We start from the raw sequence: 27,135 nt of genomic DNA, 5'->3' as shown, positions 1-27,135 counted from the left end.
GGGCACCGTAAATGTTATATTAAACTACCCCCCCCCCCCCCCCCCCCCCGTTTTAAAAAAATAACCTAAAATAGAATGTGCTCTACTTACAGATCGTGCACGCTGGGCGGGCATTCAGGATGTGTCTTCATCTTCATCCACGCCTCTTCTTCCTCCGATGTCCTCCGGTCCCGTCTTCTTCCAGCGCTCGCTCGCGGACACTGATATTAAAAAACGGCCTGGGCGCATGCGCAGTAGCACGCAGCTTCTACTACGGCTACTGCGCATGCGCCCAGGCTATCACTGTCCGTTCGCGAGCGCTGGAGGAAGACGGGACCGGAGGACATCGGAGGAAGAAGAGGCGGGGATGAAGATGAAGACACACCCTGAATGCCCGCCCAGGGTGCACGTTCGGTAAGTAGAGCACATTCTTTTTTAGGTTATTATTTTAAAACGGGGGGGGGGGGGGGGGTAGTTTAATATAACTTTAGCGGTGCCTGAATAGTCTTTTTAAAGGCTATTCACGCATATGTGGGGCTCCATCAGCATGATTTTGCTGATAGAGCCCCTTTAACTATAGCACAAAAGCAGACTCAGACAGATCCCTTTCCACCTGTGTCCATTCTCATTGACTCATGTAAACATAATGGATGATGTCTTGTTTACTTTAGTAAAGGAAGAAAAAGTTGCGCATACACAATTTAAAAAAAAAATAAATTGTTAGACATGTAAGAAACATGATGGAAGCTTTCTTCCGTCATGGTTGTTTTTTTTTCTTCTTTTTTTTTAACATTGGGGTGAATGCACACAGACACCTGACGTAGGGGACTTCATCTACATCAGTCATTTAATGTCTTTGCTTTCATCTTGTGAAATGAAAAAATGGATACAGTGTGGCATTGACCATGCTTTTGTATATCAATTTACCTGCATGCTTTTTTTTTAAGGAGTCAGTGCAGCCCAGAACCTTACATTGTATGAACTCTGTCATTGCCATTGTTATTGAGAATGTAGACCAAGCTATAACACATATATTTTCATTTCAAAATGAAAGATGCAACACACCACTGTCTAGAGCAGGGGTGGGCAATTAATTTTCCCATGGGGCCGCATAAGAAATTGAAACTATGCTAGAGGGCCACGCCACGGCAAATTTAGCTCCACCCACTTCTACGTTGACTCCGCCCATTCCCAATCATCTTTCCATGTGCCCCCACAAAGTATAATCCTCCTACAGTCACCCGTACATTATATGTCCCCACATTATAATGTTCCCTTCCAACTGCCCCACAGTATTAAGCCCCTCTCCTGGTGCCCCAGTTTAAACTGGTGGAAACTAGAGAGGACATTAAACAGTGGGGGTAGTTGGAGGGGGACAATAAATTGACAGCTGGAGCGGGACATGAAACTAGGGACAACTAGAGGGGGACATTAAAATCGGGAAGCTGGAAGCAGACATTAAACCGTAGGGGTAGTTGGAGGGTGACATTAAACTGGGGGCAACTAGAGGCAGACAGGTTCCCCCTACAGCTTCCTCCACGGTAGCCGGGCGGCCGACATAGCCGTCGGGTGTCTACTGCTTTAAGCAGTAGACACCCGGCTCTAATGCCTCCTATCAGTCCCCGGACCGATCGGAGGCATTAACCCCTTCGGCGCCACGGTCAATGGGCGCCGCCATTTTGCCGGTGATCGCCAGCTAGTGGAGCATGCTCCAGGGCCGATGTCACGTTGGCATGACAGCTGGGAGCCTTTAGAAGGCTCCTGGCCGTCTGCAAGCTCTTTCTTTTGCAGGCTGGTCTATGCAGCCTGCAAAAGAAAGGATGATTTTTTTGTAATGCATTGCATTAGTGATCAGACCCCTGGGGTTCAACACCCCTAGGGGGTATAATAAATGCAAAAAAAAAAAAAAAAAAAACTGTTAAAAACTGTGAAACACTGTTAGGTATCCCCGTGTCCGAAATCGCCCGCTCTACAAATCTATAAAAATAATTTTCCTGTACGGTAAACACTGTAGCGGGAAAAATAGTCAAAAGGGCCAAACCGCCGTTTTTTCACTGTTTTGATTCTGATAAAAATTTGAATAAAAAGTGATCAAAGCAATAGCATTTCCCGAAAATGGTAGAACTAAAAAGTACACCCGGCCCCGCAAAAAAAGACGCCCTATGCATCCCCGTACACGGAAGTATAAAGAAGTTACAGCCGTCGGAATATGGCGACACTTAGAAAAAAAATTTTTTAACACAGTTTTGAATTTTTTTAAGGGGTCAAAATGTAAATAAAACCATATAAATTTGGTATCCCTGGAACCGTACCGAAACACAGAATACAAGGGACATGTCATTTTGGCTGCACAGTGAACGCCGTAAAACCAAAGCCCGTAAGAATGTCGCAGAAATGCATTTTTTCTTCAAATCCACCCCATTCAGAATTTTTTTCCAGCTTCCCATTACATTATACAGAATAATTAATGGTGGCATTATGAAGAAAAATTTGTCCCACAAAAACTAAGACCTCATATGGCTCTGGGAGTGGAGAAATAAAAAAGTTATGGGGTTTAGAAGGAGGGGAATCAAAAACGAAAAACGAAAATCAAAAAATGCCATCGCCGGGAAAGGGTTAAAAAACCGGACACATTAGCATCAGTGACGCTGGGTTCACACCAGCGTCCGATCTACGTTTTCAGGTTTCCGTCTTCTACTGACAGAAGATGGAAACCTAGCATTCAGTGTCCGGCCGTGAGCGCCGGTGAGCGTTTCGTGCTCTCCGCGGCAAAACCGTTTTTTTTTTTTTTTATAACCGAACACAAAGTCCTGCATGTCCGACTTTGTGTCCGGTTTAAAGAAAAAACAGTTTCGCCGTGGAGCGCACAAAACACTCACTGGCGCTCACGGCCGGACACTTTCCGAACCCATTCAAATGAAAAAAATGGACAATAGCAACGGCACTACGAACAGTCACCAATGGTAGTGTGAACCGCCCTTTACATGTAGCTCCACAATCCTCAAAATTCTAGTGCTAGCAAACCTCTGTGGAAAATGAATGACACACAAATGGTATGTCAGTATCCTCCCCCATCCCCCACTGAGTTGAATTAGTGGTCCCATGTGACCTTCTCTGCATGGACTGAGGGTCCTTGTGGAAAAATCACACGTGATTTGCCCTATTGACTTTACTTTGTCAGTGTTCAGTCTGTGTGCTATCCGTTATACATTCAGGCAGCACACAGAAGGAATCGCTCCCTTCTGAATAGGCCCTTATTCTTGACTCCGTGTCAGTTTGCTCTGTGTCATAATATTTAGTGTCTTAGTATATAGACAAACATTGTAGCACCTGTACATGGCTGGTGCCTCAACCACCCGCAGTGTCTGATGCCTGATGGCGGCACAACATTATGGGTAATACTGAGGTATTGCCTTCAAGATCACAGTCATTGAGCAAGCCTTTGGCTTCCTGAGGCCCCTGGGACTTGTAGACCCTTATACATTATGTGTGTATAATATATATATATATATATATATATATATATATATATATATATATATATATATATATATATATATATATTGGCTGAAGTAGCTTGATTTGAAATAGTTAACTGACAATTAAAGTGCACAGACAAAACCAATGAAGAAATATAATTGATCAGTCTTCTATGGTCACATGTTTCACATATTTCTTTTTTTGGAAGTATTTTCAAGCTATAAGCAATATGTTAATTCATTATATTGATATTGTTGGATGTCCGGTTTATTGTCTTCAGGCCAAAAGCTTAATTAGCTTCTATTTCACTACCGTTGGGCTTTCTCAACACCATCTGATCCCTGGAGAGAAGAGTGACTTAGTAATTTGGGTAGTAGTACAGAGAAAATCAATAGCTAAGAAAAAAACAGAAAAATTAGAAGAGGATCTTTATTTGCTAACCAAAGCTTTATTATTGTTTGCTAAGCTTAGGTTAAAGCACAAAGCATTTTGTTAGTTTTTTTTTGTTTTTTTTTTACGTTTTTTGTTTTAAGGAGGTATTTCATATATTACTGTCAATTTATGAACCCATAAGGCGCTTTCCTTGAATTGCATATTGATGTCCTTGGTATAGGTCATCAATATCTGATTGTTGGGAGTCTGATACCCGGGAGCTGTTTGAAGAGACCACAGCATTTGGATGAACAGTACGGCCTCATTGATTGAATACTAAGCACAGTGTGGTACATTGTGTAGGTAGGTTTTGCCCCATACACTTGAAAAACCCCAAGGAGAGGTTATTAATATACAAATACTAGAAACCCTCCCTTTATGAGGTAGAGTGACAAACCTTGTTCCCCAGAATGTGTAGTTACATAGGAGAATCTTATGGACCATGTAGTTAGTGTTTGCTTGAGCATTCATACAGTGTTGAGATGTGACTATGAGCAGGGCATGCTTGATGTTGCCACATCAAAGCTGATTTTTTACTTAACTATGCTGTCCAACATAAAGGCAATATATTACAGGCACAGGTCCATTCTGCTATTGCCTAAAATAGTACAAACATATGGTGCTGTTTTACGAATGGGTCACGATCATAGCATTTAAAGGGGCTCTATCAGCAAAATCATGCTGATAGAGCCCCACATATGTGTGAATAGCCTTTAAAAAGGCTATTCAGGCACCGTAAATGTTATATTAAACTACCCCCCCCCCCCCGTTTTAAAATAAAACCCTAAAAAAGAATGTTATCTACTTACGGATCGTGCACCCTGGGTGGGCATTCAGGGTGTGTCTTCATCTTCATCCACGCCTCTTCTTCCTCCGACGTCCTCCGGTCCCGTCCTCCTCCGGCGCTCGCGAGTGGACACTGATATAAAAAAAATGGCCTGGGCGCATGTGCAGTAGCATGTGGCTGCTACTACGGCTACTGCGCAGGTGCCCAGGCCATTTTTTTTATATAAGTGTCCGCTCGCGAGCGCCGGAGGAGGACGGGACCAGAGGACATCGGAGGAAGAAGAGGCGGGGATGAAGAAGACAGCACACCCTGAATGCCCGCCCAGTGTGCACGATGCGTAAGTAGATCACATTCTTTTTTAGGTTATTATTTTAAAACGGGGGGGGGGGGGGGGGGGCTATTCACGCATATGCCCCTTTAATCCCTGTTGTTGTATTACTTGATAGCTTCTATTAGCTAAATGCTACAGTATGGAAAAAATGGCATAAAATTCCAGCATCATAAAAAATTTTAATATAACTTTTAATTCAGATTTTTTTTTAAAAGACAACAAGAATTCCAAATGACAAGGATCCAAGTAACAAGGATTGGACAGTTTGCATTAATGCTACAATAGACCTAGTTTACTGTTTGTTGCTCCGCCACATTTCCAATGTTGCTGCATAATTTTAGTGCAAGTCATTTGAGACAGAATATTTAGATGACAAATCTACTTTTAGTGTTAATGCAATTAGTTTTTTTTTTTGGGTGGGTGGTGTGTGTGTGTGTGTGTGTGTGTGTGTGGGGGGGGAGGGAATCAGGCTAAACCCAGACAATCATGGAAAGAACAAACAAATTCCTTCTGGAGTTGGTCATTTGTTGGATTTGAACCCCGGGCTGCAAAGCATTGTATGAATTACTATGCTGTCCCTATACACAAGGCCTAACTGACTGTTAGGGCCCATTCAAACCTCAGAAAATGAAGGGTAATTGAGGCTCACTTCTGCCTCAAATTCCTCTTTATTTTTCCTCCTTCTGACTCCCCTCTGTTTCAGCTTTTTGCCATGGTTTTAATTAGCTGAGCAGCCCCATATGAATAGGGCCAATCAATGGACTGTATTTCACTATGCCAAATCAAGCAGGATGCTCTTTTTTTTTCATTGTCTTTCTCCTATCTTTGCTTCCCAATGAAAATAATGTGATGCAGAGTTAAGATGAAATCTGGTGTTGATTTTAAGGTGGAATTTTAAGGTAGGGCCTACTCTAACTATTGAAGTTGGAGGTAGGGGGATTCCCTGTAAATATTTAGAAATGTGAACAAGGGGCCTGTTGTGTTCAGGGGACTGCTTTGACTCAGAGGACCTGCACTGATTTGAACTGTTGTTATTATTGGGAAAGTTGGGAATGGACCTGTTGTGACTACTAGGTAGTTGGTTCTTCTGTGATCACTAGTAAAAGTTGAGAGGTTGCCATCACTGTGGGACAGAAGCTGCTTTGTTCATTAGAAAAGTGGAGGCCTTCTCTCATGACTAGGAAATACAGAGCATGAAATTTATTTTACTAGAGGGGCTACACTTCTATGACTACCATAAAGAAGAGCTCTGGGAGAAGATGGGATGACGTGATATCGCAAGTAATTTCCCCCAAAAAATAATCAAATAAATCAGAATCTGGAGCTAATATCCCTCCACCAGGGTTGTGGACTTCATCCTTAAAGTGTTTTTTGTTTTTTTGCCTTCTGAAAAAGTTGTGGCTTGACCAGAAGGGGAGTGACGTTCTAATGTAGAGCAATTGTTTTGCAGCCCAACCCTAGTCCTTCTTTTAATATTGCCATATAATGGTATTTTTTGTCAAAATGACAATGAACAAATACTTTTTTTTTCCTTCTTCCTTTTAATACGCCTTAATATGCTCTTGTCAACATCCCAAACCATCTTCACTAGTCATTCACAAATAATGAATATTGTATGTCTATAATATTTCATCTTTGGGCATCTCATTAAAATTGGGCCAAGACCCAGGAAAACCAGGATGCAATCTTGTCTGTGAACTTCTCGCGTGTGCTAAAACACTTAGAAAAATAGTCTGTTAATGATGTGGAATAAATTGTCAGATTTGGGGAGATGATGAAAACTAAATATGGATAATTCTTGTGGCTCAGTGCAGCTCGGTTAAATGTTTAAAATGTTCGCCCCAGGGGAAAGTGATTGGTGCTTAAAAGTTTTACAAATTGACAGCATCTCCTTACTCCATTTTTCATCCTAAAGAAGTCTGCAAATATCCGTAGCTCAAGTCATTATGGTACATCAGTGATTCTAATTAGCTAAACAGGAGTTTGTTTCAGTCATTGATCTTCATAAACCTCTTGACAGAGCCTAATTTCTTGGTGTTTTTTCCCCCTAATCTCTCGGCCTTTTTTGTAGGACATGTAGGATTTTACTTTGTCTACTGCATTGCTTTCTGTTCCTCAATCTAATTTGAGTCTATAGCAATTCATTTTAGCTTTTTTGTAATATTTTTTTTTTGAACCATTTAACGTTGGGTGGTGGCTATTATAGCATATGTAACTTCTGATTTCTCTGAGACTGGGGTTATTCGGAGGTACTGTATTGATTGTCTCATTGTAGAGACCATCACCAGTGATGTCTGAGGTATTCTCCAGAAGGAATAAAACTGAAATCCACTTAAAGAGCTGTGAAGCTAGCTTGACCAGGGATTAAAGAGTTTTCCAGAATAGGGGCCATTTTTGATGCATAGCAGTAGTGCTGGAGTACTGAAGCTGTACTCCCACCCACTAGGCATTGTGTGTGTGATACATATGTATGTTAGAGTCGATTATATCTCTCCCAGGTTCCTCATCTATGTGTGGTCCGGTGCTGCTACTCAGTATGCCTTAACCCATGGTATGGGTCCTAGGCTCGTTCTTGGGCCATAAAAGATTATAGGCCCTGCATTTCTGGGCAGACCCTGTCACAGAGAAGAAGTGACCGGGTCTGCAGGAACACTGAAGGCTGATGAGAAAACCTGCTGTTCTTTATGTTTTTGTTTTGTTTACCTGAGTAGCTGATAGGGAAGCCACTGGTATAGCACATTTTTTGTTTAGTTATTGCTCAGACGAGCAGCTTTTGTGTATGTATGATTTTTTCCTGATGTTAAGGCTGTATTTTATTTTATCTGTTTCAAAATAAACACAATGAGGCAAAACCTGTGTTTCACCAGTTCTGGGTTTCAAAACTTTGAAGTGGAATATAAGAAGAAGCAAAAATGATTTTCTGTGTGATACAATATACCGTATATACTCGAGTATAAGCCGACTCGAATATAAACCGAAGCCCCTAATTTTACCACAAAAAACTGGGAAAACTTATTGAGTCGCGTATAAGCCGAGGGGGGAAATCCACCATTGCAGATAAAAAGTCTGGTCGTGTGCATTACAGCTTAGTAACTCCTTGGGGATCATAGTAATAGCAGTTAACCCTATCATGTCCCTCACATTAACCCCCTGTGTGCCTCACATAAGAGTTACTGATATGTGGGACATATGGAGGTAATAATTAGGTATCTTCATAATTAAGGTCCTTTATTAGTATCCCCATGTGTCAGGATTTGAACCTAGGGACTTCAGAGTCCCAGGCGGCAGCTCTGCAAACTGAGCTATTCAGCCTCTTGGACAGCTCCAGTGCTGATCCGAGCCTAGTTCCCGCTGGCTCTAATTCCAGTTCCTGCCTCTCTGGGTTGCTCCACCCTGTTCTCTGATTGTGCTCTGCATGTGATCAAGCTTCCTTACTGCCCTGCTGCTGACTCAGACGCTCATCTCATCTCATCTCGTGTACTGACTACTGGCCTGTTCCTGACCACGGTATTTGCTCTCTCCTCCAACTCTGACGCTCACCTCGTGTACCGACCTCTGGCTTTCCCTTCTGACGATTCCTTGGACTTTGATTCGGCACCTCACCGCTCGACTGTTACCGAACCCTTGGCTAGCTCCCGACCACGTTTCCAGCCTTACAAGTAAGTCTCTATTCAGGTGGTAGCAACCTTAGACTCCAAACCAGACCCAAAACCGTTACAGAATAATCTCGCCCAAAAATGGAGTCTGTTGTGACTACTTTAAGGCAGCAAGTGGCTGAGCTTCAAGAATTTGGTTCTACTTACCAAGAAAAATTTTGTAAGTTACAAACCCTTGTGTTGGATCAACAACGAGATATCATGGAACTGCAAAAACAACTCCTGGAAATGCGCAATTCAGGTTCAGATTTAAATACTCGTATGCCTCTGCCATCAAAGTTCAGTGGGGACCGTCACCATTACCGAGGATTTCTTAACCAATGCCGTATCTACTTCCAAATGCAACCTGCTCCTTTTACTAGTGACAGGAAAAAAGTGCTATTTATCATTAACCTGCTGTCAGATGAAGCTCTAGCATGGGCATCCCCTTATGTGGAAAAGAACTCTGAGCTCCTCAATGATTTTGAAAACTTTATCACTGCTATGGATCAAGTCTTTGATGACCCAAATCGTTGTGCCACAGCTGAGACCAAATTACATAACCTGCGTCAAGGACGTCGCTCAGTTGCTGAATACACAGCGGAATTTCGACGTTGGGTAGCTGACACCACATGGAATCTAGCAGCCCAAAAGATTCAATATCGACGAGGTTTATCAGAGCTTGTAAAGGATGAGCTTGCCAGAGTTGAGGCTCCTGATGGTCTGGAGGATTTTATACAATTGAGTATCCGTATTGATCAGAGACTTACTGAACGTAGAAAAGAGAGACTGCGTATATTTGGAAACCAACCCACCTATTCTTTCAGTCACTCAGAATTGAACACTCAGCAAAAGACTGAACCCTTATCAGAACCTATGCAGATTGATGTAATCCGAAAACCTCTTAGTGCCGTTGTGAAAGAGAGGCGTCGTACAGCAAATCTGTGCCTCTATTGTGGGGGATCAGGACATTACGCCATTAATTGTCCCAACAAGTTTCAAAGGTCTATAGCCTGCACCAGTGCTAAGACAGACATCAATCCTGAACTCTCTGAACTGCCAGATTCAGTTATGCAGACCATCTCATCTGTGACCCAAAATGAAAACAAAATGTATTCAGCATCCTCTCATTTTGTCATTCCAATACAGGTCATGGTTGGGAGCCATAAAATACAGTGTTCTGCCATGTTAGATTCTGGCGCAGGTGGAAATTTTATGGACTTACAATTTGCGCTTGACAATAACATTGCACGTAGAATAAAATCCGTGCCAATTGATATGGAAACTGTTGACGGTTCACCTTTGTCATCTGGACCTGTAACTCATGAAACAATGGAACTTGGAATCTGTATAGAACCTGCTCATCATGAAACTATTAGTTTTCATTTGATTTCTTCTCCCAAGTTTCCCGTGATTTTAGGAATTCCATGGTTTGCTGTCCATAATCCTTCTATCAACTGGGAATCACGGACTGTTACTTTTCCTTCTGAATACTGTAAGGACAATTGTTATATGTGTTTAGCCATCCAAGAGCAAACAAAATTTTCCAAGATTCCTCACCAGAATTATGAGTTACCACCACAGTACCAACAGTTCAGTGATGTCTGCAGCAAGAAAAAAGCTGATCAACTACCTCCTCATCGTCCTTATGATTGTCCCATTGAGTTGCTGCCTGGAGCTACTATTCCTTTTGGCAGAATTTACAATCTCTCTGAACCAGAATTAAAAGTGCTCAGAGAATACTTGGATGAGAATTTAAAGAAAGGTTTCATTCGACCCTCCTCATCCCCAGCTGGGGCACCTTTGTTCTTTGTGGAGAAGAAAGACTCAACTTTAAGACCATGTATTGACTACAGAGATCTAAACAAGATGACTATTAAAAACCGTTACCCTCTTCCTCTAATTCCGGAGTTGCTAGAAAGACTCCGTTCTGCTAACATTTTTACCAAACTAGATTTAAGAGGCGCCTACAATCTTGTACGCATTCGTCCAGGGGATGAGTGGAAGACTGCTTTCAGAACTAGATATGGACATTTTGAATACCTGGTTATGCCTTTCGGTCTCTGTAACGCCCCTGCAACCTTTCAACATTTTGTGAACGATGTGTTTCGGGATTGCTTGGACCAATTTGTTGTTGTGTACCTTGATGACATCCTTATATTTTCAGACACCTTGGAGGAACATCGCAGACATGTTCAATTAGTCTTCGAACGTCTATTGGAGAATAATCTTTATATCAAACTGGAAAAATGTGAATTCGAACAAACAAAGATCCAATTTCTTGGATATATCATCTCTCCAGAAGGTTTGAGTATGGATCCTAGTAAAATCAAAGCTGTAATGGATTGGCCCACTCCAAGAAATCTTAAAGATATCCAGCGATTTATAGGGTTTGCGAATTTCTACAGGAGATTCATAAAAGACTTTTCAAAAATCATCTTACCAATCACTTTACTCACAAAGAAAAGACAAGTATTTTTATGGTCCCCAGAGGCACAAGTTGCTTTTGACAAACTAAAAACTCTCTTCACTTCGGCGCCCATACTGGTCCATCCAAACCCTGAATTACCTTTTGTGGTTGAAGTGGACGCCTCAGATTATGCTGTGGGAGCTGTCCTGTTTCAATGAGTTGGAGACAAGATGCAACTCCATCCATGTGCTTTTCTTTCTCATACCATGTCATCGGCAGAAAGAAATTATGACATAGGAAACAAAGAACTGTTGGCTATTAAAGTTGCGTTCTCTGAATGGAGACATCTTTTGGAAGGAGCTAATCATCCAGTAACTGTGCTTACTGACCACAAAAATTTACAGTTCATCCGTACAGCTAAAAGATTGTCGGCAAGACAAGCAAGATGGGCCTTGTTTTTCTCTAGATTTAAATTCATCATTTCTTATCGTCCAGGTTCAAGAAATGACAAGGCTGATGCTTTGTCCAGGAATCTTGCCGAACCAGAGGAGGGGTCTAAAACAGAGTCTACTATTTTATCTTCCAAAAATTTTGTAGGAATACTGGACTCCAAAGATCTTTTAACCATGCTCAAAGAAGGATATCAGAATGACTCCTTCCTCAACCATCCTTCTAAAGATGTGGACCTTTGTTTTAAAGAGGGGTTTTGGAAGCAGGAACACAGAATATATGTTCCTGAAACTGCTCAACTTGAAGTCCTCAAATTGGTCCATGATTCTAAGCTTGCAGGGCATCTTGGAGTGATGAAAACTTACGACTTATTGCTTCGTTCATTTTGGTGGCCTAACTGTAAGAACGATGTTAAAAAATATGTCTCCTCCTGTTTAACATGTGCACGAAATAAGACACCGCGATCTTCTCCTCTAGGTCTTCTTCAACCACTTCCAGTTCCATCTAGGCCTTGGGGATCAATTTCCATGGATTTTATTGTAGACCTTCCCCCATCTAAGGAAATGACTACCATTCTTGTTGTGGTGGACCGACTCACAAAGATGGCCCATTTCATTCCAGTCAGAGGAATTCCTACTGCAAAACAAACTGCAGAATTAATGATTAAGGAGATATTCAGGTTGCATGGAATTCCTGACAATGTAATTTCAGATAGAGGTGTTCAATTCACATCAAGGTTTTGGAAGAACTTCTGTACAGCCTTAGGAGTAACAATAAATTTGTCTTCTGCTTTTCACCCTCAGTCTAATGGCCAGACGGAAAGGACAAACCAAACTCTTGAACAATACCTCCGCTGTTTTGTTTCTTACCTTCAAGATGACTGGGTGGACTATTTACCAACAGCAGAATTTGCCTACAACAACTCCAAACACAGTGCTACATCTCAAAGTCCATTTTTTGCTAATGTTGGCCTACATCCAGTATTTATTCCTAACCTCCCTCTTAGTAGTCCTATTCCTGCTGTTACTGACAGATTAACAAAATTGCAAGAAACCCAGAGGAAACTAAGAGAGATGCTACAAGAAGCCCAAGAAGTCTATAAAAAAGCAGCGGATAAACGTCGTAAAGTATCTCCTACCTATAAAATTGGTGATAAGGTTTGGCTATCTACTAGAAATCTGAAAACACATGTTCCATCTCCAAAATTGGGCCAAAAATTCATAGGACCATTCCAGATTTCTGCACAAGTCAACCAAGTTGCTTTCCGGCTCGAACTCCCTAATAGATTGAAAATACACCCTGTATTCCACGTATCATTGCTCAAGCCATTCAATGAAAACCCGTTTCCAGGGAGAAATCAGCCACCTCCTGCCCCAGTAAAAGTTCAAGGGGAGGAAGAATATGTTGTTGAAAAAATCTTGGACTCCAGACTTTTCAGAGGTAAACTACAATATCTGGTGCAATGGAAGGGTTATGGACCAGAAGAGAACTCATGGGAACCAGAAAGCAATGTTCACGCCCCTAGGTTTACAAGGGAATTTCATCTGAGGTATCCTGAGAAACCAGCTCCTAAGATGTCCAGATGCCATCCTGAAAGGAGGGGACTACTGTCAGGATTTGAACCTAGGGACTTCAGAGTCCCAGGCGGCAGCTCTGCAAACTGAGCTATTCAGCCTCTTGGACAGCTCCAGTGCTGATCCGAGCCTAGTTCCCGCTGGCTCTAATTCCAGTTCCTGCCTCTCTGGGTTGCTCCACCCTGTTCTCTGATTGTGCTCTGCATGTGATCAAGCTTCCTTACTGCCCTGCTGCTGACTCAGACGCTCATCTCATCTCGTGTACTGACTACTGGCCTGTTCCTGACCACGGTATTTGCTCTCTCCTCCAACTCTGACGCTCACCTCGTGTACCGACCTCTGGCTTTCCCTTCTGACGATTCCTTGGACTTTGATTCGGCACCTCACCGCTCGACTGTTACCGAACCCTTGGCTAGCTCCCAACCACGTTTCCAGCCTTACAAGTAAGTCTCTATTCAGGTGGTAGCAACCTTAGACTCCAAACCAGACCCAAAACCGTTACACCATGTGTCTCACATATTAGTAACCCTTATATGGGGCACACAGGGGTTAATATGAGGGACATGATGGGGTTAACTGTTATTAATGTGAGGCACATGGAGTTACTGAAACTAAATTAATAACCCCAAATGCCTGACATTAATAGGCAGAGTAACTAAAGGAAGGGAACTGTGTGTGTCACTTTACTGTAGCTTCCTCTCCTCCATACTACAGACATCTTCTATAAGACACAATGAATCCTGGCCACTGACTTATCTGCAGATGTTACATTCTACTGGCTACAGGACCTTTGATGACTTCACAGTCATGTGACCTACATGACAAAGCCAATCACAGATCAGTAGCAGTAAAGTACCTCCCCCTTCATTTAATTTATGCAGCTCCTTCAAGTTTCTGTGCTCTGTGGACCATAACTCGAGTATAAGCCGAGGGGAGCTTTTTCAGCATAAAAACTGTGCTGAAAAAGTCGGCTTATACTCGAGTATATACGGTAATATTTAAATTTATAAGAAAAGTCTCAATTGGACAATATTTTTAAATTTAACTCTTGATTTTTTTTTTCTGTGCAATAGATAATCGCCATTAGATTGCATGAATGTTATAAAAATTCTTGTCTGAACGGATTTCCTTCTTTATTGCTGGGTTCTGCATAGTACATGATCGATGATCTACAAAAAAGCGAGGTTCATCATTATGATACTATATGCAATGCCTGAAGTATTTATTACTGTGATAATTCAGTGGGATAAGTCATATCCCTCTCGTCCCCGTGTTTTTTTTTCTTTTTAAGTTGGTGAAGGAATATGAGAGTGAATAGTAGGTGTGGCTTGTAAAGTAATAAAATTTGCATTGTGCAGCAGAAAAAGCTATGGAAAGATATGAGGGAGATAGTCCGTTAGTCCCATCAGGTATAGAGCTATTGAGATCATGTTTCTGATAGTAATGGGGAATTTCAGTCTTATTATGTTATAGTGGAATGACCGTTTCCACAGTGATCTTTTTGGATTTCCATGTTTTGACAGCCTGTTGTGTCTAATGTCTTAGGCCCCGTTCACATGGGCAAGAGGGGGCGGATTTTGGCGTAGAATCCACGTTATAATCTGCCCCCTCACTATGGTAGTCTATGTAGACCGCTAGCCTCCCTTTCTTCAGGCGGAATCCACGGCTGATTCAGCCGTGGCATCCACCTCGTGGCAGCACGCTCCCGCCTAGGCCCATTCATTTTGGCCTACCCGGACCGTAGTGCCAACTGTCGGAAGTCGTGGCAGGAAGATTTTGGCCATATTCTGACGCGGCTTCCTGCGTCAGAATCAGGACCAAAATCCGCCAGTATGCCCCTGTGTGAACTAGCCCTTAGAGATAATTGGGGGATCTTTTGTATACACAATTGCTCTTGATACCATTTGGTAAAGTTAAAACACATTTTATTATCCTGGCTCATATGGGTTGGTTGTTTGGCTATGAAGCTTTCTTGAGCTTGGAGGAAGGACTCAACCCTTCTCTCTTTCTGAGGGCACACAAGAGTACAGCTGCATGTAAAGTATTATCCTACACGCATTGGCTGCAATCTTTGCCCATAGTAGGTTTCTTGGTATATAGATTGGGTAATGGGCGGTTGAAAACATTATCATTCTATTCTTCTAAAACTACTCCATGGTTGGGCATCCTCGCAGACATTTTGAAAAGACCAGCTTCTAAAGCTTTGACACTTCTGTATTGGAATGTCTCATAGATTTCCATTTGGTAACTTCCTATTCTGGGATCTAAAGGAAAGATCACAGATTTCAAGATACATTTTTAGGAGGCAAGCTAGAGGCACATTCCGTAAGCTATGGCCTTCAAATTTAATGGGTTAGATCAAGGTGGTCAGATTGCTACCTGGTGATAAGGCAGGAGGAATTAGAATAATCAGTTGCTGTGCGAATACGCTTATAGTAATGGTTGAGATTTGGTGGTTGGACTGATTTGGTCTCCAGGTGTGACAATATACAACGGAAGTAGTCTTTGGCTTGTTGGGATGGGAACTTATTGATGAGTTAAGTTTTTGTCATGTGTCATATTTCAAACATATAGAAAAAATCCCATAAGTTAGAGAGACCCCCTTTATGCACTTGGACATTTTGGAACTGGAAAATTTTACAAATGTCAAATATGGAGAGTAGATAGTATTTAACTCCAAATTATGGATGATTTTGTTCCATACATTCCATGTGAAGTAAATTTTGTGTTTTACCTGGGCCAGTGTTTGTTTAAACTTCTGGTGTAGCAAGTTAGGTTACCTTGGGTATATGCAATGTTCTAATACTGGATTTAATTAAACTGAAGTGCCATGGAGACAGCCCTTTACCACACTCCCAACAGGCTATATTTTTGAATGGACGGACATTTGATCCCATCATTTTAAAGGGGTTGTCCACTTTCAGACCAATATTGAGAGTCAAATGTTATGGTTTGTATAGTAAAAAGTTGTACAATTTTCCAATATACTTTCTGTATCAATTCCTCAGTTTTCTAGATTTCGGCTTGCTATCATTCATTCTGTTACTCCTAGTGGATAGAAGTCTGACCATGGTCATGTGATTTACGGTCCATGGTCATGTGATGCGCACACAGGTGTCGCTCGTTACAGTCACAGCCCAGTAATCAGACATCTGCCTGGTAATCAGCTGTGCACCTGTGTACTCATCACATGACCATGGTCAGAGTTTTATCTACTAGAAGTAATGGAATGAATGACAGCAAGCAGAGATCTAGAAAACCGTGAGGAATTGATACAGAAAGTATATTGGAAAATTTTTACAACTTTTTATTATATAAACCATAAGATTAGTCTCTCATTATAGGTCTGAAAGTGGCCAACCCCTTTAAGTTTGGGCGAGGAGAGCTCCTCAGGCACCTACTTCCACAGATGAAGATCTTGTACAGTTTGTTGACATAGTTTTAATCCAGTACCATTTACAATTATTATGCATATAAATAAGCCCTGTCCAAGCATTAGAGGAGAAAAAAAGTATTACTGTGATAGAAATACAATATTTATTTTCTGTAGGTTTTTTTTTTTTTTTTTTAATTAATCATGGTTATTAGTCCTAGAGTCTATTGTGTACAAAATGTGCCAAAATCCAAAAAAATTTAGGAAATTGAAGGTGTTAGATTTTCTTATGCTGACCTTCTAGTTTCTAAGCTGATCTATGCGGAGAAATATGACATTTTCACGCTACCAGAAGTCTTAATTCTCTGCCATTGGCATGGGGAATAGGTTTGCGGGGTTGTTAGTCATTTTCTGCTCTTTAACATAGCATTTATCAGTAACTGTTAATAGTAAACTTAATTTGTACAAATCCATTTGATGTTAATGTGTAATATAAATCTTTTTTTCTTTTCATCAGGGAAAAAAATAAAGCAGAGGCCAAAGACAGAAAAGTTCTGGAAATCTTGCAGTCAAAGGACAGCAAAATACAGGAGTTAGAACAGGTATGTATCATCGTACTATTATTGCATATTTGTATATAATAGGTAATGTCACTTTACCTTTTGTACAGTATTGACTGACTGAGGGCCTACATGATAACGGAGTCCAGCATTCCTTATTCCTATGACCTGCATGTCAGCAGTAGGGTGGAGATTGTGGACTTGCTTGTGCTGAGAACCAGAGGACTCCTGCACAAGTGATTGTAATTGACTGGGTGGTGGGGCGTCCAGAAATTCTCTGGATGGGTGATCATGTTATTTTTATTTATATTTGATACCCTTTTGCTTCTGTTACCTATCAATCATAATCTATATCTATCAATTTACTTGCTTTATTGCATACCAGATACAACGGGTAAAGGAATGCATTTCTGTATATTTATTTATTTATTTATTTATTTATTTATTTTTGGTTAACTGAAACTTCATTTTTCAAGTTATTATTATGCTCTAATCACTTATATAGTATTTTATGCAGGTGGGCTACAATGTATAATGACGATCCATATCCATTATTAATTAGCAGTCATAAATATATCCAGTGGATCATCTTTAATAGGACTTGTCGTAGGGGAGGTCTCTGAAATGGATCTATTTATGCATGGCTATCAATAAATAATTTGCTTTACTGGATGTGGTGTGCACAGACTAATTATACCTGCTTTTAATTGCTGGTAGAAGCAGCATGAGTCATTGTAAGCATTTTCTGCATCACTCATAACGCTCTACAAAATATTACAATCTTCTAGTCTATTTTATTTTCAAACAATAGGTATTGCCCTGTTGGGTGTGTGTGTGTGTGTGTTTTTTTTTTTTTTTTGTAAGATCTTTTTATTTTATTTCATCACAATAAATCCTTTGTAATCAGGCATAGGAAAAGACATTTCAGTATGCAGTTAAACAAAATGTACAAGTCTTACACATGCATTATAATATTAGTAAAGTGTGGTGTTTTGCTCAATTTTGGGCGTCATCTTTCCAAAGGCTGTACTTATAAAACTAATAAAAATATTTAACAATGAACCATGATGCCTGCCATAACCGCAGTGTTCTATTTTCTACCATCAGGATAATGGAAAATGGAGATTCGATCTATAGCTGTCAACTAAGTAGACCCTCGTGTAGGTAGCTTTAGTTGTCCCAGGTCTCTGCGGATTAATGATTTAAAGTACCATTGTTGTGTACCAGAAAGGTCGAACAGTACTGTCTATTTCTGCAGGAGAATACTGTAGGAAATAAGTTTTCCGCTTTTTTGAAAATATGCTTAGCTCTCATCTCCTTCTTTAACCCCTTCCCGCCAACGGCACTTTTTGACTTCCTGACCAAGCTCGATTTTTCAAACCTGACATGTGTCACTTTATGTGTCTATAACTTTGGAATGCTTTAACTTACCAAAGTGATTTTGAGATTGTTTTTTGTAACACATTGTACTTCATGTTAGTAGTAAATTTTGGTTGATATGTTTTGTGTTTAATTATGAAAAAATAGGAAATTTGGTCGAAATTTTGAAAAATCTGCATTTTATAAAGTTTGAAATGATGTGCATTGCATACAGATAGTCAGACCGCCAAAATTATATAAAAAAATCTCATGTCCCAGATCTCGGCTTTATGTCGGCATCAAACTTTAGTCACCCTTTTATTTTTTTCGGACATTATAAGATTTACAAGTTAAACAACAATATTCAAAATTTTCAAAAAATTTCTAAAACTCATTTTTTAAGGGACTAATCCAGTTATGAAGGGGTTTTGAAAGACCCTTGTATTAAAGCCCCCCATAAATCACCCCATTTTCTAAACTGCAACCCTTAAATAAGCCAAAACAAAATATACCTAGTATTTTAACCCTATAAGTGCGTAACAGGAATTAAGACAAAATGGAGGTGAAATTTTCAAATTTGATTTTATTTTACTAATGTTTTGGTTTAGCCCTAGAATTTGCACATTCACAAGGGGTTAAAGGAGAAAACGCATCCCACAATTTGTTATGCAAGTTCTCCGGACTACCATAGTACCCCACTTGTGGGTGTAAACTAATATATGGACGCACAGCGAGACGCAGAAGGGAAGGCGCATCAAGGAGCTTTTAGAGGGCTGATCTGGCTGTGATCAGTTTCAGGAACCATGTCGCATTTACAAAGCCCTTGAGGTGTCAAAACAGTGGAAACCTCTAGAAAGTGACCCCGTTTTGAAAACCGCACCCCTCAAAGAATTTATCAAGTGATGTAGTGAGTAGGGTTGAGCGATCGTGTTCGGAAAAGATCGGATTCCGATTGGCGATTGAGAAAATTTCACGATCGCCATCGGAATTCCGAACACGATCTTTTTATGTGGGATCGAGATCGGTGATTTTTCCCACAATGCATTGCTTAGCCTTCACACTGAGTATACGATGTATATTCAGTGTGAAGGCTCCGCTGCAGTTCCATAGGAATGAATGGAAGCAGCCGACACACAGCCTTAACCCCCTGCGCGCCGGCTGCTTCCATTCATTCGAATGGAAGGCTAAACTAAATCTCTAGCAGCTACTTACCTGTAGAGATGGCTGCTCCAGTGCCCTCCTTCTTCTTGCCTAGCTGCCCCGCCTCCCAGGTTAGTGTTTAAAGCGCTAGGTAGGCGGGGCTTGTGGCTTAGAGTGTGGGCGGGTACAGGGCGGGGAGACGTGACGTCTCCCCTCTCAGTACCCGCCCACACTCTCCTAACCCGCCCACACTCTCCTAACCTGGCAGGGAGGGGGCAGTGAAGGAAGAAAAGCAGCGTGGAGCAGCAGCGAGGCGAAGAATGAAGGCACGGGGCACAGGACCAGCCATCTCTGGAGGTAAGTGGACACCAGGGGGTAGGATTGCTTTTAAAATCCGATCTCCGATTAATAAAAAAATCCCATTGACTTGCATTGGGATCGGAATTGGGATCGAGATCGGGTTTGAATGAAAAATGATCGGAAATCGGATTTTAAAATCGATCCTGAAAAGTCAAGATCGGCTCAACCCTAGTAGTGAGGATTAGTAACCCCGAAGTGAATATGTAAGCTGTGCGGAGTAAATTGGGTACACCAAATCCCATTCTATTTTCCCACTAGCTCCTATGACACAGATGGGGAAGAGGGGCATTCTGGGGGATCAGCGCTGGTGTATTATCTCTCATAAGCTCTAAATATGGGGTGTCCCCTGAAAACGCTCGCACAGCTTATACATTTCCTTCTAGTCGCAGCCACTTATGTTCTAATGATTTGGCGACTTTTGGGGTTTTTGTCTTCACATTGTACAAGCTAGATTTTTATTTTTATTTTATGGTAATGTGGCCATATGAGGGTTTGGTGTTTGCGGTATTAGATGTACTTTTCAATGCCACCATTTTGGGGCCTGTAACTTATTGACAACATTTTATTAACTCTTTCTGGGTGGGATGTAAAAGGAAACATCAATTCTGGCATTTCTTTTTAGCATTTCTTTTTTTTCCTGTGCAGCGTGCAGCATAAGTAACGTTACCTATATTCTGCTGGTCGGTACGGTTACGGTGATAGCTCATTTATATGATTTTTTAATGCGTTGCTATTTGTGCAGAATAATATTCAATGTAGGGGGAAAAAATCAATTATTTTTGCATCCCCATCTTCTGAAAGGCATAACATTTTTATTTTTCGGTAAACAGAGCTGGTTGAGGGCTTATTTTTTGCAGGATGACCTCTGCTTTTTATTGGTACCATTTTGGTTTTCATCTGACCATTTGATTATTTTTTATTGAACGTTTTGTAAGGGAAAGGTGGTGAATAATCATTATTTTGTGCGTTTTTTTACGTTTTTTGTTCGCCGTTCGGGTTAAATAATGTTTTAATTTTATTGTTCAGGTTATTTCGGATGCAGTGATACCAAATATGTAATGTTTTTTTCTCTTTTTCTTTATTTTACATAATAAAACATTACATATGGGGAAAAAGGGATTTTTGGGGCTTTATTTACTGTATTTCTAATTTATTTTAAACTTATTTAAACTTTTTTATTTTTACTTTTTTATCACTTTTTTCTTTCTTTCCCCATGGGGCATTGAAGCAGTGATCTGCTGATCACTGCTTAACTACATGTACGCTGCAATACACATGTTACACGTGTATTGCTCAGTACAGAAAACTCTCAGACTGTGTAGACGCACGGGGCTGACAGCTTCCTTTTTGGCAGGAAGCCAAAAATCAGGTACGTGGAGGGGACTGCATGGGGAAGACCCCGGGCTGCCCATTAGCAACACCGGCACCCCCCGAAACCGTCGCCGGGGGTGCCGATCAGCACCATAATATACCGAAACCCCTGAGATGCCGGCGGTCATTTTTGACCACCAACATCTCAGGGGATAACACCTGCGATCGGACCCGGTTCTTACCGCGGGTGTTACAGGGCATTGTTAGCCTTATGTTACGGCTGACACTCGCAGGGCATGGTGCGCACACAGATTCTGTGTGCGCACCATGCAGCCGCCGTAGTACTACGGTGGTTTGCGGGAAGTCTTTCCCGGCAGCACCATACTATTACGGTGGATGTCGGGAAGGGGTTAAAGTTTCCAATTGTTCTAGTTCCATGAATGTTTTGAGCTGTAGAGTCAGCTCCCCCATTCCGGGAAGCTTGTAGCCAATGCTGCAGGAGAATACACTTCGCCACCAGGAGTATTGCTATAACAGTCAATGAAAATGTACCTGTCGATTGGTCAACATAAAACTATATTGGAGTGGGGTCAAGGGGTATTACCGTATGCCAAACATCAGTGCTATAAGCTGGAACCGATTGCCAGTGTCTCTGAACTGCCCCACAACTCCAAATGCAATTGGTTAAATTGTTGTTGAGGATAAGCTATGACTTAACCCCAAAGCTAAAGCCCCTCCTCCGCCTAACTTCTAATATACTTCTATGGAAAAAAAATTGTATAATTTCCCATATTCCTGGGGCAGTCAGGTGACTGCACCAGGGACACTTTCTAATAATCCGGTGATGTTCCATTTCACCGCTTCTGAAACGCTTTTCTCTCCTCCCCCCTCCCTCCAACCCCATCAATACTTACATATCTTCCTGTGTCTGGGAACGACTATTCCTTTCTTGAAGTGTTTGCGCAGTCTGGAGGTGACTGCAAGACATGCGCAGTAGAGGTGGCGCTCCATCTCTATTGCACAGACATCAGAGGTACTTACGGTCTGTGCACAGCGTCTCCAGCCTGCACACAGTGAAGAAGAAAGGAGGAGCCATCTCCCTATTAAGATTTGTATAAAATGAGTAATTAACATCTCCTTGGTGTTATTTAATGGACCTGTCAGGTGACTGCATCAGCTTGAGATTGTTTTTGTGTTTCTTTATGCATCAGCCAGTGTTCAAAGGCAGAACCAGTGGTCGTGCAAACTCTATGTTCCTTAGTGCAGGCCTCTAGGTATTGGTTATATGCTTGTTGGATCATCTGGCAAGTGCTGGCATAATGGGACTGAAAGATTTTACACAAGTGTTTAAAATATATTGTTATCTGGCCTTGCAATACTTCCTTTCCCATGCCTGATCTGTGTTGGGCATTATCTGCATCATATTCTAACCACCAACCCCAGAGCAGTTGTTGGAAGTTCTCCACCTCACAGGGGTATAAGGGGAACCTTCACATGTAATCTGCTCCCTTAGAGGCTGAGATTAGCAATATTGTTTATATATATATATATATATATATATATATATATATATATATATATATATATATTAAAATATAAAGTGATCAGAAAGTCATACATGACAAACATTAGTATCAAATAAAGAGCTCTGTAATATCTCTGTCAGCAGTACAGCAAAATAGTTCATTTTCAAAAAGTTACTTTTTGTTTGTAAAAGAAGTAAAACCTAATAAAAAAAAAAAAATGGTATTGTTGTAATCATTAAAACAAAATTCAAAAAATTATGAAAGAATTGTGTGTTATTTCACACGGACCCCCCAAAATGTAAATAATAGCTAATCAAAACATTATATGCACCCCAAAATTGGTGGCAAATGAAAGTGCATTAACATACAAACTAATCTGCATCACTAAGAAGTTAAAGGGAGTCTGTCAGCAGTAAATTGGCTGTAAGCCTAATCCCAGTACCTTGATTCTACAGTTTCCAAATATGTTTCTGTTATTCAGCTTTGGAGTCCCATTGTCCTGTAAATTGTCTTTTTATTCAATGGCAAATGAGGTGGCATGTTTTTGCTTGCCTGGGCTTTGGTCTCTACTCTAGATTCCCATGCAAAACTCTTTTTCCCTCAGTTGCATTTCAATCAAGAGGTGATTTACTTGAAAATGGGTCTCTGAAGCTGAATAAGGGAGGCATATTTGGAAACTGTAGAACTTGTGTATAAGGTACTGGGGTTAGATTAATAAACACGTTGCTGCCGACAAGACTCCTTTAATAAATTCTCTCCAATATTCCAGTTGTGGTCTCACTAGCCCTCCATACAGTGGGTTCCCAATTTCTCTCTTTCTACTGGTTGTACTTAAACAGTATTAGCAAATCTGTTTCATTGTGTGAATGTTGATAAATGTGTTGCACATTACAGCAACACAGACTGCAGAAAAAAATAGACTTTAAAAATCCTTCTCATGATACATTTTCATCATTGTATGTTGCAAGTATTAGTTTATAGCATAGTCATATAAAAAATATCTAAAGGTATGTTATGCTGTGTACTCACTGTAATTTACTGGTTAAAATGGGATCTTTGGCATCTCTCGCAGCAAAACATTGGAATGGACCTGCATGACTAATGCATGGTTTCATCAATATGGACTATGCATCTGTTCCACCTAAGTTAGAATTGGCTGCAAAGTTTTTTTTTTATTTTTATTTTTTTATTCCCACCAAGAGGGGATTTGCCATTATCAGAGTTGTTTGTAGGTAATCGTGTATCATGACAAAATGACGCTTATATTAAAGAGGTTGCTGGGATAAAATTATATTTCTAATCTAAGCTTCCCACCCCTCGCCTACCTTCTAAATTACTTAGGTTACCAAAAATCGGCTGGGCAGTCATGTGACCACCCCAGGCACATTTTATGATTTTTCCTGTTGATATTCCGTTTTCCCCTTTGTAAAGGTATTTAGTTGCACTTATTAACCTATTAATAGCTATAGCAGACCTTTTTGAAAAATAATTTTTCGCCTGGAAAACCCCTTTAACCACTTCAGTACCAGGCCAATTTGTGGTCCAGGACCAGACACATTTTGTATGTGCGGTTTTGAGGGCTGTAACATTTTTCCCGTATGTCTCAGTCAACTAATTTTTGCGTCTTTTTTCGGGGACACTTAGGGCTTTATTTGTATGTTGTTTTTATTTTCAAATGTGTTTTAATTTTTTTTATATCCAGGAAAATATGAACAAAATAGGAGGAAAATTGTGTCTGGTTTTCAATTTATTATTATTATTTTATTTAATAACACACAGTGCCACTGAAAAACTTTATAATATAGTTTTTCCTCTCCGTTACGGTAATTTTTATTTTGTATGGTGTTGTCGGGGGTGGGGCTATAACCAGTAATAACGGCGTTTTATAAGTGTATTATGAATTTTTTTATTTTATTTACATTTTTTTAAAAACTTTTTTACTATTTTTTTTTTTTTTTTCAGATTGTGTCCCCATAAGGTGATAAGAGACCTTTGGGGACATCTGATCACTTTTTTTTTTTGTACTGGAGGCTGATTTCTCCTATAACTGGGGCTGCTACATTTAACCCCAGTTGCAGGAGAAATGCAGCCTCCTGCACACTGTATACACAGCTTACTGAGCTGATCTGGGGTCCTGTAGGACCAATCAGATCTTGTAAGACTCTGTTCCTGGCGGATCACGTGACCGCCGGGTCAGAGGGCAGCTGAATTATGGCAGCGTCCATAGCTGTGTATACACAGCGATTGAGAAGTCAGGGGAGGTAATAAATCTTCCCTGCTATCTCTCTGGGAGCTCTGGCTGAAGTTACAGCCGGCTCCCAGCTTCAGTAGCTGCACGATCTCTGTGCAGCTACTGTGTTCTGACTGGACGTATCGGTACGTCCTGTCAGAACTAGGCAACCACTATCCGGATGTATATAGTCTATGGTTAAAAAAAACCCAGACAAACAAACTATATCATGCGTCATCGCCATTTAATATTATCTTGACAGCCCTAGAATCAATAGTTGGAGGAAATCTTTCACCATGAAAATACTGTATGGTCTCTAGACAGAAGGTTATAGAGTAGGAGCAGCTGAGTAGATTGATATATGGTTTTGTTAGTAAAGGCTCTGTATAACTATGTCATTTATTTCTCTGTTCTTATTATGCTTGAAAGGACTAGTTGTGTCCAGTGGGCGGTCCTAACAGTAATCAACAACTATCTCTGTAGACACAATCACTGTTAGGACCGCCCACTGGACTAAAATGACCAGTTATACTGAGTCTTCACTTACAAAACTATATCAATCTGCTCAGCTTCTCCTTCTATATAACATAGTGCCCGCAGTGTAGACATTATTTTTATGGTGACAGAATTCCTTTAAAGAATGCCTTGACAATTTAATGGGAAAAATTTAATGGGCATGTTGTATATGGGCTAATTGATTTTTGCTGATAAGGGCTGAGAGGGGGAGTCTGTTACCTCTGTATCTAAACACAGACCTAACAGTGAGTTTATTGCAAGCTGACTCTTGGTCCTGTAGCATGTAAGTTTGGGATTCTCATCACCTAACAAATCCAGCTCTACTACATCAGCTTCATATTGTACATCTTCCAGTGATACTGTGCTAACTTATTTACAACCATCCCTCGTTACTGAATGCAAACATGTACTGCTATGCAGAAAAGATTTTTCTGGCACTCAAATTGGAAATATTATATATTTATTACAAGCATCCAAAGTTACACTTATAGACGTTTCGGTCCAAAGACCTTCATCAGTATAACAGATGCAGAAAAGGTGAACGCATGGTGTATGGAGAAAGTCCAATAAGGAGAAAGTATAGCGGAGACCCGGTTGCTATGGGACTAGCGCTCGGACTCCGTTTTCAGGTTTCCGTCTTCTGCATGTAGAAGACGGAAACCTGTCGGTCCAGCCGTGAGCGACGGTGAGCGTTTTATGCTCTCTGCCGCGAAACTGTTTTCTTAAAACCGGACACAGAGTACTGCATGTCCGACTCTGTGTCCGGTTTTAAAAAAACGGTTTCTCGACAGAGAGCATAAACCACTCACCGGCGCTCATGGCCGGACATCTTTCAAACCCATTCAAATGAATGGGTTTTAAAGAGTCCTGCAGGTTTCCGTCTCCTGCTCTGTTTTGTGCAGGAAACGGAAACCTGCAGAACAGAGACCGGGCGCAGATGTGAAGGAGCACTTAGAGCCATTGTCTTGCTGGAAGGTGAATCTCCTTTGCAGTCTCAAGTCTTTTGCAGCCTCCAACACGTTTTCTTCCAGGATTGCCCTGTATTTAGCTCCATCCATATTCCCATCAACTCTGGCCAACTTCTCTGTCCCTGCTGAAGAAAAGCATCCCCACAGAATGATGCTACTGCCACCATGTTTAACAGTGGGGATATTTGTTCAGGATAAGGAGCTGTGTTACTTTTCAGCCACAAATAGCGCTTAGCATTTACGCCAAAAAGTTCAAACTTTGGTCCAATCTGACCACAGCGCCTTCTTCCACATTCTTGCTGTGCCTCAAGCCATATAGGGGATAAACGGTACTTCTTATATCTTTCTTTCAACAATGGTTTTCTTCTTGTCCCTCTTCCATAAAGGCCAAGTTTGTGGCGTGCACAACTGTTGACCTGTGGACAGATTCTCCCACCTGAGCTGTAGATTTCTGTAGCTCCCCCATAGTGACCATGGGCCTCTTGGCTGCTTCTCTGACCAGTGCTCTCACTGCTCAATCTGTTAGATTAGGTGGAAGAATGTCTTGTTAGGTTTGAAATTGTAGAATACTTTTTCAATTTTTGGATGATGGATTGAGCAGTGCTCATTGGGATGCCCAAAGCTTGGGATATGTTTTCATAAGCTAAGCCTGCTTTAAACTTTTCTACAACTTTATCTCTGACCTGTCTAGTGAGTTCCTTGGTCTTCAAGATG

The 27,135-nt window shown here is 40.9% G+C and overlaps 1 protein-coding gene across 1 annotated transcript in view; it reads left to right on the top strand.

Moving 5' to 3' along the window:
• The window catches only part of CNTLN (centlein), a 267,766-nt gene that overhangs the window by 33,519 nt on the left and 207,112 nt on the right, over nt 1-27,135 (top strand). The window contains exon 4 of the mRNA XM_075280345.1: nt 16,969-17,053. Coding sequence (XP_075136446.1) covers nt 16,969-17,053 — 85 coding nt within the window. The remainder of the gene's footprint in view (nt 1-16,968; nt 17,054-27,135) is intronic.

The sequence above is a fragment of the Leptodactylus fuscus genome, chromosome 1, assembly GCF_031893055.1.
Source record: "Leptodactylus fuscus isolate aLepFus1 chromosome 1, aLepFus1.hap2, whole genome shotgun sequence".
In the NCBI taxonomy this organism is placed as follows: domain Eukaryota; kingdom Metazoa; phylum Chordata; class Amphibia; order Anura; family Leptodactylidae; genus Leptodactylus; species Leptodactylus fuscus.
The sequence above is the reverse complement of the archived record's forward strand: the minus strand, read 5'-3'. Positions and strand labels throughout refer to the sequence as shown.